Source organism: Rattus rattus, chromosome X, assembly GCF_011064425.1.
Source record: "Rattus rattus isolate New Zealand chromosome X, Rrattus_CSIRO_v1, whole genome shotgun sequence".
Classification (NCBI taxonomy): Eukaryota; Metazoa; Chordata; class Mammalia; order Rodentia; family Muridae; genus Rattus; species Rattus rattus.
Genome location: NC_046172.1, coordinates 64,909,503 through 64,930,971, shown reverse-complemented (window position 1 = coordinate 64,930,971; position 21,469 = coordinate 64,909,503). Strand labels below are relative to the sequence as shown.

Sequence of the window (21,469 nt, the reverse complement as noted above, 5' to 3'; positions counted from 1 at the left end):
ATAAGACAGAGCAATAGCATGAAATTACAAAAATAAAAATGTCACCTACAGGAATTATTATCTTAAACACAAGTTTATAAAAATATTAAAGAGAGAGAAAAATGTATCATTCAAACACTAATAAAATTAAGCTTTTGGTTGGGGATTTAGCTCAGTGGTAGAGCGCTTGCCAAGCAAGCGCAAGGCCCTGGGTTCTGTCCCCAACTCCAAAAAAAAAAAAAAAAAAAAAAAACTTTAAAAAAAAATTAAGCTTTTGTGGTAACAATAACATTAGGTAACATGAGCTTATTTAAATAAACATGAGCGATACACAAAGACATATTATCATAAAATTGTCATTGTATTATGAAGAAAGCAATTCTAATTCCGTTTATATTAGCAGCATAATAGTACATTATATTAAGCAAAAGTTGACACAATGCAGGGTCGCAGAATAACAATTCTCTCAAATATATCCACGTCCTAATTACCAGGACCTCCAGACATGTGATGTTCCATGGAAAATAAAGAAATTAATATGGTGGATATAAATAATATGATGGTTATAAGTAAATTAATATAGTGGATGAAGTTAAGGTTTCTAATAGCCTGGTCATAGAACAAAAAATAGATCTCAAAGGACCCAAGATAATCTCAAAAATAGAAGAGGGAGGTAGAAGAGACAGCATGGTGTTGAAGAATCGTCTATAGTAGGCTGCTTCTGATTCTTTCTGTGAGTTGTTGCACTTTCAGTTTTCTGAGGACAGTCCATGGTGATTTCCTAAGTGGCTCGATCATGTTCCCACTAGCACTATATAAGCGTTTCTCTTGTGTTCTCACCAACATTAATCATGTTAAACAAGAAAAGCTATATGAACATATGCGTATGTCTAGAAAAAAATGAAATCTACTGAGATTAAAAAAAAAACAAACTAATTGTTGCCTCAGAAAGGAATGGAGAAATGGTGAGTGACTAATCCTAATGAGAACAGGATTTACTTTGGATGTGATAAAACGAGATTTTGAATATTTCTAACACTCTACTGAACATTATATTAGATGTGCCAGCCAATGAAAGAAGGGAAAAATTACCTAAGACTAAAGGCTAGAAACAACTGATTTATTATTTGAGAATGAATGATTAGAGGATGCTATAAATCAACATAAGGCAAAGCTGGGCAGAGTACTAGAACAGAAAGGCTACGCAGAGAGAACTCCGAGTACAAGAGGGACTGATACAGGGACCTACTCTGTGGCTGATTATAATTGGTTTTTTTGTTTAGTTTCTGTGTTATTGTTTCTGTCATTATCTTCAGGTTGTCATATTTCTAGCCTGCTTTCCTTGGAGGTGCCTCTGTGTCAACATAAGTTATTGTTCACCGAGTGTTTAGATGGAGCCGGTGTCTAAACTCTGCTGTCTGCCCGCGACCTTTACTTAGGAGATCAGTGTGTGCTCATTCAGAGCTCAGCCAGTTGACAATGCCGCTTTGACATTTACTTTCTACTTGGGCAAGGTCTCATTTCCATCTAGGGACTTATATGGTGTTTGAAAAATGGTATTCCTCTAAATAATGTTGAGGTTTGCTTTCATATTAAGTTAACTTATTTTAAAACAGTTTGATCTCTTCGGGCTTACTTTTAAGCTTCTTCAGATGAAGGTAGAGTAACAATTATTTTGGGAAAAAAATGTTTTCCCGCTTCTGAGAGGGAAAAAAAAAACCTCTCTAGATTTCTTAACACAGTTTCCAACAAAATTGCCTTCTCTGGATGGTTGGTCATTTCTGGACCTATATTGGTTTCAGGGATTTTGTTTTTCTGTTTTCTATTTTTCCAATAGAATCAACATGGGTGTACTAATCAGTACTAAGCTGATGATTGAAATCTAGAACCCATGTGTTGCTGTTCACACCTGGAATCCTAGCATTCGGGAGGTTTATGCAGTTGGATTGCCATGAATTCCAGGCCACCCTCAGCCACAGAGTAGGTCCCTGTATCAGTCCCTTTGCACTGCTTTGGGAGGCACTGCAATTGATTTCAAAGAGTCTCGGAAACAAGCTTCCCCGCCTCAGAAACCAGGGGGGGTTCAAACATCTTTAAATAAGTTATCTGCTTGGGCCCGGTTGGTTATTCTCAGAAAATACAGAGAGGTAACAAGTGTTAGCTGGCAGGCACGAGGCTCGGCGGCAGTTTTACAGAGTTTGTGGGATCTTGGAGTTGGCACTTGTTCACTTACTGCACTCACAAAATAAGGGCAGTAGCACGAGGGCAGGGGAATGCTGGGGGGCAGAATCTGCTACAGTCCTCCCAGCCTCTTTTACCTTGATGAAAGTCCAACTTATGGTTCTTAGTCTTATTATTCCCCGCCAAAGAAAACTCCGATGAGTTTCTGTATTTGAAGAAAGTGATAAATTATGTTCAAAAAAGTTTATTTTATAATTATTTTATTTATTTACATCCCAAACGTTGCCTTCCATCCTGGCCCCCCATCCCAGAGTTCTTCACCCCTTCTCTTTAGCCTCTGAGAGGGTGCCCTCCCCCAGGCATCCACCTTCTCTGGGGCATCAAATCTCTACAGGATTAGGCTCGTCCCTCCTACTAAGGCTAGACAAAGCAGCCCTACATGTGTAGCAGGGGGGTGTGGGTGGGGTGTGTGGCGTGTGTGTCTCGGACCAGCTCATGTATGATCTTTGGTAGGCGGCTCAGTCTCTGGGAGCTCCCTGGGTCCAGGTTAGAAGATACTGGTGGTCTTCCTATGGGGTTGCCATCCCCTTTAATTCCTCCAATCTGTCCCCTAACTCTCCCACAGGGGCCCCCAACCTCGAAAATACTGTTTCTTAAAGGACATGACTACAGTACCATGTCTTGGTCATTTTTTCTTGACAGTCTTAGCCAAAAGGCCTCGGGTGACCATAAAATTTAAACATCTAGCAGAGACAAATACAATACTGATTGGCTAGTAACCAGGAAAAAAATGTCAGCACTCTCAAAGATCTTTACTTTCATCTTACCAGTAAATTTAAATCAACGTATTTATCAAAGATTAACCCATGTCATGTTAAATAAAAAATACTTGGGCTAATTTATCCTTTTTAATTTACATGAGTACTCACTATAAACCAATTTGGTACCATGGAAATACAGTCACTTGTAGAGATAGTAGACATAGAATAGATAAAACGCCCAAAAGATTTTATAGATTTCATTTAAATTTATCATTTGCCAGTTGAGAGCTTTTTTCCCCCCTAAAGGACAGACTATTGAACTAATGACTTCCTATATACCTCTAAGCAATCTTTAATGCTAAATCTTTACTCTCAGTGGTATGTCAGTTACTAAAAACAAGGTAAAAAATTGCATTTCAAAGACAAACTTATAAATATGATTGATAGGCTGTCTTAGTTATTTTTCTATTGCTGTGAGTTATTTTTCTATTGCTGTGACAAAATACCACGACTGGGGCAATTTACAAAAAACAAAAACAAACAAACAAACAAAAAAAAAAGGAAGTGATTGGGCTTAAAGTTTCAGAGGGTTAGAGTCCTTGAACATGAAGCAATGAATGGCATGGTGGCAGAAACAGCTGAGGGCTCACATCATGATTAGTAAGTAGGAGGCAGTGAGAGCTACTGGGAATGGCATTGGTCTACTTCAAAGCCTGCTCCCAATGTCATGCCTCTTCCGACAAAGCCACACCTTCTGATCCTTTACAGACAGTTCCACCAACTATGGACCAACGACCAAACATTGAGCCTATATGGCCTATTCTCATTTAAACAGCCACTGAGAGGTTTATGTAAAAAACAAAAGGTCAAAAGGTGAAGCTAGTTGTAATATACTTAAGTCTATATTGTTCCTTATTTTAAGAACTAATAGGACTGGGCAGATGGCTCTGTCATCAAAAGTTCATACCTGTGGTGGTTTGAATGGCCCCATATGCTCATATATTTGAATACTTGGACCCAGTTGGTGAAATTATATCAGATTTCACTACATTAACAGAGGCCTATAGAAGAGATTTCCCCACTTTGCTGTAACTTGCTTACCTCATAATTCCACCTATGTATACTGAAGAGTGTCATTTATAATCTGAGTTCTGTGACTATAGAAGTTCATGAAACTTACCACATTGGAACATAGTATTTGAAGTAACATAAATCTGTGTTTCTGGGTCATGGTCAATCATATTTGGATCCAGAATGAACTCATATTCCCTTTGAGCTGAGGATTTTTTTTATAACCACTATACTATCGTCTGACGACTTAACTTTCTTTTCAGATCCCATATTTACTTTATACATATTTAAGTGCTCCAATGATGAGACCATATATTCTTATGCTTGTTACATACTTTGTTGCTCTTTTTGAGCTACAATCTTTATTATTTAGTTTTCCCTGTTGCTATATATGGTGGTTAGAATAGGTATGGCCCCCATGTATTTCAATGCTTGGCCTATACTGAGTGGCTCTATTAGGAGGTGTGGCCTTGTTAGAGGAAGTACGTCACTGTGGAGGCAGGTTTTGAGGTCTCATATATAGGCTCAAGCTACACCCAGTACAGAAGGTAGTCCCTCCTAGTTACCTTTGGATCAAGATGTAGAACTGCTTGTACACTGCCACGCTTCTTGAATGATGATAAGTCTAATCCTTTGAACCTGTAAGGCAGCCCCACTTAAATGTTTTCCTTTATAAGATTGCCTTGGTCATGCTGTCCCTTCACAGCTGTGAAACCCTAACTAAGACACTATGTTGATATATCTTGAGAAGCAGCTTAAGGTATTCTGGTAGGGTTTCGTCAACTAGGCATAAGCTACAGTTATCTTGGAAGAAGAATCTTAACTGAGAAAATGTTTCTGTCAGATGGCCGACAGGCAAGTCTGTACTGCATTTTCTTGATTAATGGGTAAGGTCGAAGTGCCCAATTCACTGGGGTACATGCCATCCCAGGGCTAGTGGTACTGGGTGGTATAAGAAAGCAGGGGTTGGGGATTTAGCTCAGTGGTAGAGCGCCTGCCTAGCCAGCCTGGGTTCGGTCCTCAGCTCCGGAAAAAAAAAAAAAAAAAAAAAAAAAAAAAAAAAAAGAAAAAAAAAAAAGAAAAAAAGAAAGCAGGCTTGGCAAGCCTTGAGGAGATCAAGCCAAAAAGCAGTGTTCCTCCACAGCCTCTGTCATAGTTTCTGCCTCTGGGTTTCTGCATGGAGTTCATGAACTGACTTCCCTCAGTGATAGACTACACTATAAGCCTAAATAACCCCCGTCCTCAGCAAGTTGCTTTGGGTCATGGTATTTCATCACAGCAATGGAAACCCTGAGAGAGAAAAGTTTTATTTTGGCTCAAGTTATCAATACTAACTGTCACAGGGTCACTCTGTAGCCCATAGTAGACTTGAATTTGCTGAGTGTAATTTGAATTTCCTAGTGCAATTGCCTCCCAAGCGCTGAGTTTACAAGTGTGGTCTACTGTGTGTTCAGCTACAATTTTTTTTTTATTTATTTATTATGTATACATCATGCAGCTTTCTGCCTGCATGTACACCTGCAAGCCAGAAGAGGGCATCAGACCTCATTACAGATGGGTGTGAGCCACCATGTGGTTGCTGGGAATTGAACTCAGGACCTCTGGAAGAGCAGTTGGTGCTCTTAACCACTGAGCCATCTCTCCAGCCCCTTAGCTACAATTTTTACACTCATTGATGCTGAGTGGACCATTTTTATCATTTAATAATGCTCTTTTTCCAGTTTTAGGTTTGGGAGTTCTATTTTGCTCACCACAAACATAGCTGTCTCTTTTCCCTTTGTTTTATTCTGGATGGAATATATTTTCCCATTCCTTTGCTTTCAGTATGTATCCCCTTGAAAGTAAGGTGAGTTTCTTTTAGACTACTTATACTTGTGTCTTCTTAAAAATATTCACTAAGGAATGGGTGGGATGGCTCAGTTGTTAAAGGCACTTGCTGCCAAGCCGAGGGACCTGAGTTCAATCACTGAGACCCACAAGGTTGAAGGAGAGAAGCGACTCCTGCAAATTGTTCTTTGACCTCTACCTATATTCCCTGACATGCCTTCTCCCCATAGTAAATAAATAAAAAAAAAATTAATTTAAAAATTAAACTAATGTTACTGGAGAAAACTGGAGGAAGGGGTCCCACAGTTCCCGTATATTGTCACAGAAACTGAGGATCCCCTTTGGGATTCTTGGTCTCATAAAGGGAGGAATTTGAAAATGGACTCAGAAGGCCAAGCAGTCAGGGACAATTGTATTAAGCCTTAAGAGAAAAACAAGATGGGCAGGCAGATATCTGAAGGGAGGCTAGAAAGAAAAAATGCCATGTTTTTAAAGTTAGGACCCCAAAGGTCAGCAAGTTCAGCAATGGAGAACAAGCATCCTAGAGCCTCATGGGAGCTTCCGAAAGAGTGAAAACTCCCAGAGTACCCAGGAAAGCATGCCTGAACATCGGCCAGGAAAGAAAAAAGAAAAGGAAAATTTACACTTTTCTGAGGTACAGCCATATTTGTTTCTGCCTTCCCTAGATCAAAGATCCAACTTATAAGAGGAACCATGTTTAGGTAGATTGTGCTGTGGGACCCTTTCAGTGGTGCTGAGTGATGGATCATGATTCTAGTTTTTCAGGTTCTTGTGAAATCTACCCGGTGCCAGAACCCAGGGCTTCGAAGGGATAGGCTGCCTTGCTAGTGTTATACTTTAGGGGTGGAGCTAGAGCTAAAAAGGACAAATTTTAAGAAAATTAGCCATTTCAAATAAGTCCTGCTACACATAAATCACCCTATTCAAGCTGAGCAAAATCTAATTTCCATTAGCTCTAACTGCTTACAGTGTCGGGCAGCAGCCTGAGTTCCCCTTAAGGACCTTAAGTCAAACCAAAGTGAGTTTGTGGCTTTGTTGCAGAACAGAATCTCAGAAGTGGTCTGTACAAAGCAAATTGGAATTTAATAAAGATATTTTATTAGTAATGTACGTTTAATCATGAGAGTTAAGGGAGAAAGGAGGTCAGGAATAGTGGCATGCAGCTTTAATCCCATGGGAAACTGAGAAAGGCAGGTCTGAGTTTATATGACCAGCCTGGTTTATACAGTGAATTCCAAAGCAAGCTAGTGCTACAAACTGAGACTCTCTATGGTGGTTGTAGTATGGGGGTGGGACAATTCTCAGAAAGCATGACACACCCCAGAATATGCCCTATGAACTTGCTTCTCTTTTAAAAGATTTTTTTAGAAATATATGCCCCATTTGATAGGTTTTTGGAAACCCTATCATCCTGAAAAATTGCTAGGAATGTAAATGAGAAATAAAATCAGTGGTGGTTCACCTTAAATTCAGGATCTCAGTTGCTGAGTAAAGTGAATCACGGGGATACAAAATAATGATTATAATTTATTTTGTAAAACTAACAATTTCATTTAAGCTGATCAAGAAATATCTGAGAAAGGAATGAGTACTTTGAGATCATATCCAACAGACTAGCCTGGATCGATAGCTATTTTAACAAATCTCTTATAGAAAGATTAGTATTAGTACAGTGAAGGCTCCAGTCAGAAGACATACTGTTTGGCCTGCAGACCTGCATTTATATCCCTAACACTCGCATAAGAGCAGCATACAGTAATGTGTATCTGTAAGCGCAGCACTGAAGTGCGGGGCACGCAGATACAGATATGAGTAGATCCCTGAGGCTGACCAAACAAAGGACCTTTAGGTTCAATGGTAGACTGTCTCTAAAAATATTACAGAGAGCAGCCAAGGAAGATATCTAATGTCAACCTCAGGCCTCCACAGACACATGACACATGTGCATGCACACACATGACACATTTAGTTGTTTCTGATACAGGGTGCATGTAGCCCTGGCAGTCCAAAACCTGACTCTGGAGACCAGACTGGCCTCAACTTCTGTCTCTCAAGTACTGGCTTAAAGGTGTGCACCATGACAGCCAACCTTATTATTATATTTTATTACTTATTTTCTACTCGTGTTTTAGACTTACTGAGGCATGATTGACAAAACTGTAAAAAAAATACACTGTGATAATTAGCTATATCTGTACTCTATGAAATGATTACCAAAGTCAAATCAATTAACACATTTGTCATATCTTTTCAATACTTTAAAAAACATTTAAGATCTTTTTGTTCAGCAGATTTCAAGCATACCATATTATATTAATTTTAGTCACTATGCTATACATTAAACATTTAGAACTAATTCATTTTATAACTGAATATTTGTGATTTTTTCCAAAAGCATCTCCCCGTTTCCCCTACGCTTAAATTTTGGCAACTACTATGTTCCAACTGATTTCTTAGTTTGATTTTTTTTTAGATAACACATACAAAGTGATTCCATATAACAACTTGTTCTCTATCTGGCTGATTTCAGATACAGTCTCATTTTTTCTATGTTGTAGCATACAGTAGGAAATACACCTTTTCTTTTCCTTTATGCACTCATACATAGGTACACAGGTAGGTCAGTTCTCCATCACGGCTGCTGTAAGCCATTCTGAAATAAACAGGGTAATGTAATGATTTCTTTAAAATGTGACTTCAAGTTGAAAAGATGGCTCAGCAGGTAACAATGCTTGCAGTTCTTTTAGTGGAACCAAGTTCAGTTCCCAGCATCAACATCAGATAGGTCACAACTCCCTCTAACTCCAACTTCAGAAGTTCTGACACCTTCTTCTGACCTTCACGCCCACTGAAGCAACTGCATAGGTGCCCCCCCCATATATAAACAATAAAATCCAACTTTAAAAAAATAGATTAATAAGGCCAGGTGTGGTGGCACGTGCATATCTTTAATCCCAGCATCTAGAAGGCAGAGGCAAAGGCAGCCAAATCTCTTAGGAGTGAGGCCAGCCTAGTAGTTCTAAGCCAGCCATGTCTACACAGTGTGATCCTGTCTTAAACAAATGAATGAATGTGAATTTAAAAAAAAGGAAGACACTTAGCGACATAATTTCCCAAATAAATAAATAAACAAATAAATAGAAATAAAGGAAAGAGCTTGTTTCATTAGCTTTGTATATGCATATAGAAATGGCACCACTGAACCCTATGATTTTATTTATAAGATTTTGAGTAACCTCCATATTGTTTTTCACAATAGCTGTTAACAATTTACTAAACCAGCATAATCCCTAACAACAATCTAAACATTTGTCCTTACACCCACATACAAGTGGAGTTCTCACCCTGCAGCAAGGAAACTTCTTTGCAACAGGTATGTCAGATACATGATTTGCAAATGTTTTCTTCCATTCTGGAGGCCGCATTTCAATATTCTTGTTTCCTTTGTTTTGAAGGTTTTGGCTTGAAGTCTCACTTGTTTGTTTTTGTATTTGTTGCTTAAGCATTTACAGTCATGTGCAACAAACTGTCACCAAGATCCACAACAACCAGTTTTTCCCCTATATTTTGTTTGTGGAGTTTTGTGATTTCAAGATTTATATTTAGTCTTTGAGCGATTTTTAATCTTTCTAAGTGATGTGTCAGAAATCCTGTGTCCTCCCTTCCTCTTATCTTTTCTCCCTTCCTTCCTCCCCCTCTGTGAATACCCAGGTTCCCAATACCATAATTCACCGAAGAATCATTTTTATAGTTATATGTATGTGCTTGACACTTGTAAAAGATTAGCTGACTGTGAAGGTATAAGGTATTTCTAGGTATGATGCTCCATTGTCTTTGATTCTGTTTTAATCCAAGTACTGAAATCAAAAGCCTTGTTTAAAAATAGAAATTAAAAGGATGTCAATATCATACAAGCTGACTTTCATTCTGACAATTCCATGCATGTCTATCAATCATACTTTGTTCATATTCATCCTCTCATTTTCTTCCCTTGCCCTCATCCCTTTTCCCAATGGTCTTTCAAAAAAAAAAAAGTCAATTCTGCACATCAGAGAAAGCATGTAATAGTTTGTCGACTTATTTCACACAATGATCTCAGTTCCTTCTGCTGATTTAATTCTTTACATCTCTGTAAAACTTCACTGTGTACATGCTAGTTTGTTTATTCAGCCCGTTGATGGGGACCTAGTCTGCTCTCCCACTTTGGCTATTGTCAGTCTGCTGCAGTAAAGACGGACGAGCAAGTGTCTCGCCCACAGGCTGCTGACTGAGACTCCTTTGGGCACACACCCGAGAGCAGTATAGCAGGATTGCATGCTATTTCTATTTCCACATATTGAGGGTCCTCTCCACTACTTTCCATATTGACTAATTTATATTCTCACTACAAAGAGTAAGTAAAAATAAGATAAAACATCCTTTTTAGGATTATCCTGACTCTGAGTGAGACAGTAAATACTTCCATGTAGAGCAGTGACTCAATAAACGTGTGCCTTTCTAGTTACTAAAGATTAAAGTAAAATTATTTCCATTTTATCTGAATATCAAAATCAGGCTCCAGCATGGTGGTGGATGCTTTTTAATTCTGGCAGTCAGGGAGGTAGGCGATCTCTGAGTTCAATACCACCCTAGTCTACAGAGTGAGTACCAGGACAGCCAGGGCTACACAAATACTGTCTCAAAAAAGCCACAGCAAGATCCGAATAATCTGATCCTCATATATTTTTCTTTTCATTATTAAAAAAATAAGACAGAGCAATGGCACTTGCATAATATTCTTGCTGCCTAGGTAAAAATATTCCTTAAGTAAAATCTGAGAAAAGAAAGTCGCTTAATAGTTTGAAAAAGAGCTTTATTTTCCACGGGCAAGAAGAATCAAGTCCTCTGTAACACAAAAAATATAAAGGGAAAAACCAGATGTGGGAATATGAGGTGTGATCCTAGTACTTGGGAGAGATGTAAGGATCATAGATTGAAGGCCAGCAAGGGCTACACAGTGATTTCTACCCCAGTGTGAGCTATGTGTTAACACTCTAAAGACCCTGACTCAAGACTCAATTTCTGAGCCAGGCATGGTGACACATACTTGTAATCCTAGCACTTGGAAACCTGAGGCAGGAGGCTCACCACTTTTTAAGACTCCCCTTGCCTCCTGTTTCCAGTAACATGCTCCTCCATTTCTTTCTGAGCTCTTCCTAGCAGCACCCTAAAAGTCCACTTTCCTGGCCTAGGCCTAGTGGTGAATGTACTCAGAAGGCAGAGGCAGGAGGATCTATGTGAGTTTGAGGCCAGCCTGGTCTATATAGAAGTTCCAGGGCTATATAGATATCCTATCTTAAAGGAAAGGGAAATACACACATGCACACACAGACACAAAGCCTAAACAATAAAAAGTTTGTATTCCTATTGACAGTCTCTTCAAAACAGTTTAGGATTCTTTTCTATCATAGTCTTCGAATTTCTCCAGCTTCTACCCACTGTCAGATTCCAAACCCAAGTCCTATCTTTTAGGACTTGGTGAAGTCTAGCACCTCCCTTCTACTACCCAAACCTGCAGCTCTGAAATACTCTGTAACCAATAACCATGTCTTGGAGCTTGAGACAATATCCATTTATTGTCTAGGAGTTAGGAGTACAGGGATAGCTTAACTAGATACTCTACTCTGGGGTTCCCAGGGCCCACACCATACTAGCAATCCCACCTTCCCCCTCACTAGCAGGCAGAATTAAGTTCCTTAGAACTAAATGGAATCCCCATTTTCTTGAGGGCCATCAGCCAGAGAAAAAAATTTCACATTTAGTCTTCTCAAAACATGGCTGTTTGTTTCTACAACAGGACGCCTGCTGCTCTTGCTTGACCCTTTTAAGGACTAACCTATTCGGAAGAACCTACCCAAGCTAATGTTCCCTTTGATTAATTTAAAACCAAATCATCCCCAACTTAGGAATAAAGTTTCTTCATATTCACAGGCTTTGTCGACACTGAGCAGCAGGGAATTCCACAGGGCTGTGCATGGCAAGGGAAGAACACTGACACCATCTTATGACTCATTTAAAGCACCACAGAACCATTCTGCTTACTGTTCCCCTCTAAGCTGCCTCCTGCCTCTTAAGAGTCTACCTGCATGCTCTGAAGTCACTCCTTTTCATTTTATATCACTTGCCTCAAGACACTCTGATTTTCATGTTTCTTATCCTCTGTAAATCTAAACAGTCATTAAGCTAGTTGTCCAGTCAGTGAAAAACCTGGAAAGAGCTACTTTTTCCTTTAATTGAAAACATTTTTTTTCACATAATATATCCTCATTATGGTTTCCCTTCTCTCTATTCCTCCCCACCTCCCTTCTCATGTGAATCCACTCCCTTTCTCTCAGTAGAAAAAAAAAAACAGGCTTCTAAGTAATAATAATAAAAATAAAATAGGATAAAAATAAAAAACAAACCCATTGGGATTGGACGAAACAGAGAAGAAAAAGAGCTCAAGATAAAGCAAAAGAAATAAGAAACCCACTTCTTTTCACACTAAGAAATCCCTTAAAATCCTAACCTGAAAACCATAATATATCCACAGAGGACCTGGTGTAGACTTGTGTGGGCTGCCGCAGGCTCTGTGATGAAACTGTAATTATATATGGTCAATACTTTTTTTTCCTCAACCTCTTAGTGTACATGGACATACAACTAGAGAAAATTACACAGTATAGATTTTTCTTAACAGCCTGGCTGGTATGAAATATATGGAGCTCTCCTCTTTCAAAACTATACATTTTTTTTTAAACTATACATTTTTATAAAAGGAAATTTTTAATAAATGTTTGAAATACTCTTTAAGAATCTCCCAGTAATAAAAGCAAAGTGATATTTTCCTAGTATTCAAGGCATTTATCCTCAAATAGCATTGTTTGTTTATAAGGCAGGGTTTCTCTGTGTAGCCCTGGATGTTCTGGAACTCACTCTGTAAACCAGGCTGGCCTCAAACTCAGGTACTCATCTGCCTCTGCCTCTGAGGTCTCCACCTGGCAATAAATCCTTTTTTACACAAGAATGTTATGGTTTGACTTGAAAGAGTACTGTCTGTATGTAAGTGTTGTAGTTTCCTTTAATTTTCAATGATCAAACTCTGTTTGCCTGTGTACCTGAGTAGATAACTGAGGTCTTCACTCTGAACAGTTTCACTTGAGAAACACTTCCTCACATTATCAAATCAACAAATATTTGTGTCAAACGCAAATATATACTCTTGCCCATAACATTATATATGGGTATATTAGTGTTTATTATTACTAGCTTAAGTTTCAGGTTAACAACCTACCTATGAGAGGATGAACAAGGCAGGATTCTGAGTATGAAGCTAGTATTACCTACATATTGAGAACTGGGCCAGAATGGTCTATAAAGTGAGACTGTCACACAAACGCCTACCAACCAACCAACCAACCAACCAACCAACCAACCAACCAACCAACCAACCAACCAACCAATAAGCAAATGACACAAATTCTCAAAAGGAGATAAAGGCTCTCACTCTTCTCTAATGAAATGGGCTATATTCTCTAACCTGACAGTTCAGGTTGCTGTTCCCTCAAGTATGCATATCTTTCCAATACAGAAAGAGCCATAGTCACCACAAAGGAAAAAGCCATTTTTTCCAAACAATTCATTTTTTTGAGACAGTCTCACTCTGTAGCTCAGACCCGACTCAAAGTCACAGAATTCTCTTATCTCAGCCTCCCAGGTGTTGGAATTACAGGTATGAGCCACTAGGTCTGGCTATGAGTCAATTCTTATATAAGAACTTCTAATCCCAATACCAGGTACAAGCTAACAGGTTAAGAGAACTTTACTACTGAGAACAGTGAAGAATTAATAAACAGATAGTTTTATATGAGATAGTGGTGAGACTATATACCTGATTTTTTGAAGTGTCAAATAAATGTAAATACTTTCTAAAGTCAGTCATAAGTAAAATAAACCAAAAGGAATTTATTTACAAAATGTCTTATTTCAACAACAGTTACAGCCAAGAAACAAGGTATCAAGCAATAATGAACGAAGAGACTCCACTAATCATGTTTAAGCTATTATGCCCAGAGTAGCTTCTCTTGCTAGCTAGAAAGATGTCCGTCTGAGTCCTCCACTTGCACAAGGGCATCATTTAACCAATGGGGGCTGTGTGAGCAGCACAGACATGTGTGGGTTCAGCTGAGTCACAGGTTTCTTGGCTTTTTCTCCTCCCTTGTTTAGTTTTTTACTTTTCTCCTTCTCTGTTGACTCCTTCCTCTTTTTCTCCTCCACTATCAGCTCCTTTCTCAGCTTCCTCTTCTTTATTGTCAGCTCCTTCCTTTCCTTCTTTGTCCTGAACACTGACGGAAACTGCTTTGTTATAGCCTTCCCGGTTCCGAGCAATTTCAATGGCAAAAAATTGAATCCTGGGTGCTGAAAGGTAAATAGAATTGATTGTCCTGGCTTGGATAATTATGTGTACTGACTAAAACCAAATTCTAACTAGCATAAAAGCCATTCAAATATATGTTATAGTAAGGAACAGGACCTTGAAAGATATAAAAAATAAGATGACCTCCAAGCTAACTATCCTTGTTAGTGAGCCCAGACTCCTTATTTAGATCCTCTTACAGAAACAATGCCCAAGGCAAGAAACTCACCAAAGATAGTGTTCTCTTCAGTGTAGCCCTGAGAACAATCCAGTCGCAGCAAAGTACCATAGTTGTAATCTTCTACGATCCCTTCGAATTTTAAACAGAATGGCCTCCACTTCTACAAAGGCAAAAAGCAACATCTTAACTGATAAAGCCAAGAGTCTAATGTACTTGAGCCAGGAAAGTGGTTTGAGCTTCCCAGCGATGATAAAAGCCAGGGTCAAAGAGACACAATGAAGTGACTGTCAGCTTCTAGTGAAAATTGTACCCTATTTCTGTGCTCTATGTTATATTGTAGACTGCTGCTCCCCCCTACACACAATATTTTGATCAGGAAAACAAAAAAAACCCAACAACAACAACAACAAAACAAAATAAAGAAACCAACCACCTTAATCTTTTTACTACGGAATTAAAATGTAATTTGTAAAATGGATCTATGTTTTGCTCTGAGTTATTTATCAGCCACCTCAAGTCAAAGTGCGTACTCATCCTCACCAATGTGACGAGACAAAGAAGGCAGGGATATACCTTAACGTTATATATGTCCACCGAGTAGGGGAAAATTCTCAAAAGATCAATGACAGCCTGCTAGGGCTTCAAACTTTAAATTCTTCGTTAGCCAAGACCCCATTTGAAGGAAAATCTTTTTCCTATTATAATCTCAGTGCTCTGTGTCAGCATGAGATGATCATGTAAGTTAGAAACACCATTGCTATGCCATCCAGGACCTATGATCAATGGAACAAAAACTCTGAGTGTCAAAATGCTGCACTATATTCCCTGTACCCTATTAACTATTTCACCATCCAATCCTTCCAGTTAAATTTCCTGCTAAAATAAACTCACCCCTCTCCCCTTAAAGGAGTATCTAAGGGGGAGCTGAAGTGCCCAAGGAGAGGAAAAAAGTCTATAATCACACCAAAAGCACAGAAGACAGAAATTAATTAATTCCATAGCTGACTTAATTATTACAAAACCCAGGTTCCTTACTCTTTAAGTCCCTTGGACAAATGTGAAGTGTATATACAAACATATAATCAAAGTTATTGGCCAGATGTTAGATAATGCTTAAGAGGATACTTACCTCTTTAGCTGATTCTGATTTGAGTTCTTCTGGGTCCAATACATCTACCCTGAGTGTCTCAAAATTTTCCCGGAACTCAGAGTAGATTTGGTCATCCACCTTGGTGAGTTTCAGAAACTGTGGGTCAACTGATGAAATCAGCTGCCAGACGACAAAACAGACATAAAGATACTTGTCACTAGTTTAGACTTCTGCCCCGCCAGTGCCACACCATCAGAAAACCTTATGGTTCTCAGACTGAAGATTACTTTAGACAGTATTAACAGTATTAATTCATGGTGTTGCATGAAACCATTAAGATGGTCTTAAGAGCCACAGCAACAGTCCCCTCTCTTTTTGTTTTTCCCTTTTCTTTCTTTCATTTTTTCCTTTTACTATTTTGGCAATTGAATGAACCCTTCAGTCCTAGTATTGCCCGACTCCTGTTCCGTGATTGTTCATTCATTCAACAGACATTTTAAGTGTCTGCTACTCTTGGGTCAGGCATCTTCCCTCCAGGTAGCAAACCACAGGGGGGCAGGCAAGCAGAACTTCTCATTATCAAATCCGCTTCTACCCTTGTTCCCTGGAAATAAGATTTTTCAGTAGTTAAAACAACAAGTAAAACTTAACAATTTAAGTTGCCGAGAACCGAGATCAGCATAGCATCATACACCAAAATTACATGTTGACTTCTGCTTAATGATGACAACTCACTTTATAATAGACTTCAGCATGCTGCATTGTTTGAATGGCCCAAGCCATTTCAATATCAGGCTGTAAAAGAGGAAGAAATCTCTCAGTAGTGTAATGGATAATAAATTAAAGACATCTTGCTAAATCTCAAGAAGTCTACAGAAAATGTTGCTGTCAGGGATAAAAAAATGAACTAGTGGATTTTGCAATATAAACCTTTTGCCCCTACAGTGACCAAAAGAAGCTGTCAATACAGAGTAACAAAAATAATGAACCACTGGACATCTTTTTCCATCACCTAATGAAAACTATTACACTAAATATAACAAAAATAGAATTTATTATATGCATAATGATATACAAATACATTGTATTATATGAAAATTAACAACATAACTACATTAATATACTCACTCACACACCTCTGAGTTGTTGGGAGGACAAAAATGCATGTGAAACTATTTTTCACTTTCATTGGTGTAGCAATGTTATAGTCATCATTTGTCTTTATCAGATAACCAACTTTCCATTCTGTAAAACTCCAGAACAAACGAAGGGGCTGAATATGTCTGAACAAGTACCCACTGGCTGTTTCATGGGGCTCTTTTTCAACCCCCCCCTGTTGTCCCCTTCATGAAGCCAGAAAAATCCATCTCCATATGCACCTCCCACCCCCCACCAAGAAATTTTCCTACCTTTGAATCCTTATTTCCTGTCCACTTACACACACATTGAGGACCCAGTTCAAGTTACACTTCCCACATGAAATCTACTACCTCCATCCTTAAAAATCTTTCCTGCTAACCCTTTCCACCCTATTGCTTAAGCCACTCATCTAGTACACAGTGCATTCTGATTGCTACTCCTGACAATTGCTCTGATTGTTCTTTTTTTTTTTTTCTCTCCCACAGATAGCTTGTACAAAGGTCCATATGAAGCACGCTACAAACTGGTGCCACTTTACTGCACATTCATTCATTTTAAAGGCTCTTTAAAACTACTATGTTTTGCCTCTTCCCCCAGACATTATGATTTGATCTGATATGGGCTGTAATCTGGATATGGGGGGGTGTTCAGAGGCTTCCCGGGTGGTTCTAAAGCATAGAAAGTTAGGGACTCACTTTCACAGATTCTAGAGTAATACATTTGTCACCTAAGATTACACTGACGTGAAGGTACAATTTTTGGCTGATGTGGGGAAGTTGAAGATTTCAAACAGTAAAGGAGCTTATAATTTAAAGCCAGGGCTTTCTGACACCCTGGGTGGCTGGGTGGGCGGGAAGTATGAGTCATACTCACGTCGTTGCCATATGACTCGGGAGGGTAAGAAAGAGCATGGGCGATGGACAACGCTTCCCCAGAAACCTGAGAAGAAAAAAAAAAGCGGCGCTGAGTGAACGATCCCCTGACTCCTCGGGTAGCTTACCACCCAATCTCCACTTGGGTATTTAACTAACCCCAGAGCACTAGCTTACCGGCTCTTCGCTTTCGCTGGCAGCATCCATGTTGCCGCTAGGTAAGTGCGGCTTTCCCCTCCCGGAAGTGACCTGTTGCGCGCGCTGCCTCAACAGTTAATTGAAAGCAATAGGGCGGAAACGGAGACCAGCTTTTCCGTCTGCGCCTGCGTGTGCCCTCCCTTTGCAGAGGAAGCTGTGGCTCCGCCTTATCCGGGCCACGCAGGCGCCAGACAAGGTGGCGTGTTGTTACTTAGCAACGCTATTCCTCTAGCCAAGGTGTTAGACTATTCAATAAATCAATGGGGAAAATAAGTTGTATAAAAAAAATTAAACATTTTTTAAAAAATGATGCTGTTTTTAAGTCCCCTGTGTGCCGTGTTCCCATTTCACGCGAGCGCATCCACACGCACGCCCGCACGCCAGCCTTAACCATTTACAGGCTAGGTACTGGAAGCAGGATGGGGGAAATCAGAGATGAAGAAGGATTTGCTACCTGTTTTGGAAGAACTAGCTGAGTGAGGTAACAACGAGGTGAGCATCATCATACACTGGGAGCAGACCTGAGCTGAGTCATGATGGGCGCTTAATCTAGCAGGTCAGAAAGACTGAAGGCAGAGGGAGCATGGATGGTAAAGGTATTAGTGAAAAAACATTAAAATACCTTGCAAAGAACAGTCTAGCTGGAAGATAGTCCAATCAGGAGCTTTGTACGATGAATTTCAAAGAGATGAGAATTTAAAAAAGCAAGTCAAGGCATTTCTTTGTTTGTGTTTGTTTTTGGTTTGGATTGGTATTTGAGACTTCTCCACTCTCATTTCCAAAGTGGCTGCGTTTGGAATCTCACCAAAAGTCAGAGAATTCCCATTCCCACATCCTCACCAGAATTTCTTACCAATCGTTTTCTTGATCTTAACTGATGTGTTTGCAAGAAGATAAAGAGGGGTAGAGTGCGGATATGTTCTATGGAGGTGTAGTCAGGTATGGGTGAGGGGGTGCCTTTGCGGCCTATGCTGAGGCATCCTTAACCCTGAGGGACAGCTACAGGGCTCAAGAGGATAGTAGGGGGGTGGGGGGGGAGAGAGAGAGAGAGAGAGAGAGAGAGAGAGAGAGAGAGAGAACAGGAGGGAAGGGGAGAGGTAGAGGAATAGAGGCTGACCTTGAGCACGTGGAGGGGGCGGATAGGGAGAGAGTGGGAGCAAGAAGGCAAGAACAGGAGAAAGGAGGGGGAAACAGCCCCTTTTATAGTGAGTCAGGCATACCTGGCTGTTGCCAGGTAACTGTGGGGCAGAGCTTAGACAGAATGCTAACATTAACCTTTCTAAACCTCAGAGTTGTTTTAATTGACATTTCTCTAATTGCTAAAGATGCTAAAGCTTTAACGATAATCCTTAGCCAAGTTTTCATCTCTGTTTGTTTGGTTTGGTTTTTTTGTTGTTTTTTGTTTTTGTTTTTTTTTTGAGAATTCTCTATTCAGATCTGTAGCTACCACCTCCCTCCAGCCATTTTTAAACTGGATCCTTAGCTTTCTTGATTTTTTTTTCTCTTTCTATAGTCTGGATAGTTTATCAAATGAATAGCTGCCAAATGTTCCCTCCCACTCTGGGCTTCCTCTCTAGGAGCTTATTGCTCCATTTTCTGTACTCAAGTATTTTAGTTTTATGAGGTCTCCTTTGTTAATTGTTTGCCTTAATTCATAATTGAATGGGGTCCTGTTCAGAAAGTCTCTTGCTATACCTATATGTTGTAGGGTATCACCCATGTATTCTTATAGCACTTCCAGCATTACAAGTTTCGCATTGATCTATTTGATCCATTTCAGGATGATTCTAGTTCAGGGTAATACCTATGGGCCTAATTTCAGTCTTCTACATGTGGCTATTCAGTTTTCAAAGCACCAATTACTGACGATGCTGTCTCTTCTCCAGAGTGTATTTTGGCATCTTCGTCAAATATCAGACTGCTGTAAAACTACATGCATTCATGTTTGGATTTCTATTTTGTTCTGTTGATTTACTAGTCTGTTTTTGTGCCATTACTGTGATGATGATGATGATGATGATAATGATGATGGTGATGATGATGGTGATTATGATTATTATTATTATAGTGCTGAATTTCACCAAATTATATAACTACACTATTCCTTCACATACGTTCAAAGGACTAGATGCCCTGTTTTACAGATATTTGCTCAACCACGTTCATCATTGCTCTGTTCATAGTAGCTGGAAAATGGAAACAACCTAAATGGTCTTCAGCTGATGAAAGGATAGTGAAAATGTGGTGCCTACACACAATGGAATTCTATATCAGGTGAGAACAAAATGGAATCATGAAAGCGGCAGGTATATGAAACTAGAAAATAGTATACTTAGTGAGGTAGTCCAGACCCATAAAGACAAATGCTGCTTTCTCACTCTGATTTGTGGATGCTAGATTTGAATCTTGAGAGGTGAATGTATAACCTGAAGTTAACACAGAAACCATGAACGTTAAAGGAGACAGTGGGAAGGGGTAAGATGAGCTATAAAACAGGAGAGTAGAATGAATTGAGCATTTAGAAAACCGAGGGGGCTTTATGTGGCAGGAGGGAGGGCAATCCAGAGGAAAAGGGAGGGAATGGCGATAAAGAACACTAAACAGGATTGAAAAGCCACAGCCATTACGTAAGCATTATTTTGTGTTTCCTTAAACTACATATGTAATATAATTAAGTCTGTGTAAATGAAAATGTAATGAAGTACAGCATGTGTAGTGACAATGCTCTCTCCAATTCAGACTACTTAACAAAAATCACTGGTGTCGGGTATGGGACACTTCCCTTCAAGTTGTTGCTCAGAGGAGTTCAAGAGACTCCCCAAACAATAAAAAGATGTGGAAGGTTAGAACTTAAAGTCAAAATTAGAAGCAGAGCAGCTTGAAAGTGGTAGATGATAAAAAAGAAAACACTGACAGGTGAGGGGTGAATAATGCCCTCTAGAACAATTTGATATGGAGTATAAAGGAGAATAATGCCCTCTAAAACAATTTGATATGGAGTATAAAGGAGAATTGGAGTCCTAGTATGAACCACAGGCTTTCGAACAAAACGTGGAGGAGGGTGCTGTTACCGAGTTAGAAGACACAGGAGGAAAGATGAGTGTCATTTGAGAAGCTGAGTTGGAAAACCTTACTGGACTCATAGAATCGATAAGGCAGACAGAGACCTGAGCAGAGATAGAAATTTGATAGCAGGCACTATTTAATTGTGCTGTTCATGAGGAAAATATTAAGATTGTAAAGGCTCAAAATTAGACAAGGCAAGGATATAATCAACTATGAATAGGCAGGAAAACAAAGACTAAATACGAAAAGAGTTGTCACCGAGACATCAACAAAATATATGGCAGAGTCTCACAAAAGCCAAAGGATCAGAAAAGTTTTAGAAATAAGTGATGAACAAAGGCTAATGCCCTGAATATACCAAGGGCAGTAATGCTGAGAGGTAATTGAAATCAGAGGGTGTGGGGGAAAGAGGGCATAGGGGACGGCGATGGCACTATTTATAGGAAGTTCTGAGAAGTTGCATATAGGAGGAACTATCAGGTCTAGGAACTCTGGATTGTGGTAAAGGACAAAAACCTTAAAATTGTATTGTTTATCCATTTATAAATAAACAATTCAACAGTGTTACATATATTCATGCTTTTCTACAGCAGGTCTCTAGCAACTTTTTGTGCTGCAAAACTAAACACTCCATGTTTACTAAACAAC

General features: G+C 39.3%; 1 protein-coding gene and 1 long non-coding RNA gene across 3 annotated transcripts in view; one reads left to right on the top strand and one right to left on the bottom strand.

Annotated features, from left to right (window-relative positions):
• Positions 1 to 17,854, bottom strand: part of Pbdc1 (polysaccharide biosynthesis domain containing 1) — a 39,358-nt gene extending 21,504 nt beyond the window's left edge. The window contains exons 1-6 of one of the 2 annotated variants that reach the window (XM_032890424.1): positions 17,735 to 17,854; positions 17,559 to 17,624; positions 16,281 to 16,340; positions 15,585 to 15,725; positions 14,504 to 14,615; positions 13,800 to 14,276 (exon numbers count right to left, since the gene is read on the bottom strand). In XM_032890424.1, the coding sequence (XP_032746315.1) occupies positions 14,089 to 14,276; positions 14,504 to 14,615; positions 15,585 to 15,725; positions 16,281 to 16,340; positions 17,559 to 17,624; positions 17,735 to 17,764 (597 nt within the window). In that variant the 5' untranslated portion in view covers positions 17,765 to 17,854 and the 3' untranslated portion in view covers positions 13,800 to 14,088. Of the gene's footprint in view, positions 1 to 13,799; positions 14,277 to 14,503; positions 14,616 to 15,584; positions 15,726 to 16,280; positions 16,341 to 17,558; positions 17,625 to 17,734 lie in introns of those variants that run through there. The other variant, XM_032890425.1, reaches the window with a different exon arrangement.
• Positions 17,855 to 19,843: 1,989 nt separating this feature from the next.
• Positions 19,844 to 21,469, top strand: part of LOC116889295 — a 31,236-nt gene continuing 29,610 nt past the window's right edge. Inside the window, exon 1 of the long non-coding RNA XR_004386372.1 lies at positions 19,844 to 20,029. This is a non-coding gene — a long non-coding RNA (uncharacterized LOC116889295). The remainder of the gene's footprint in view (positions 20,030 to 21,469) is intronic.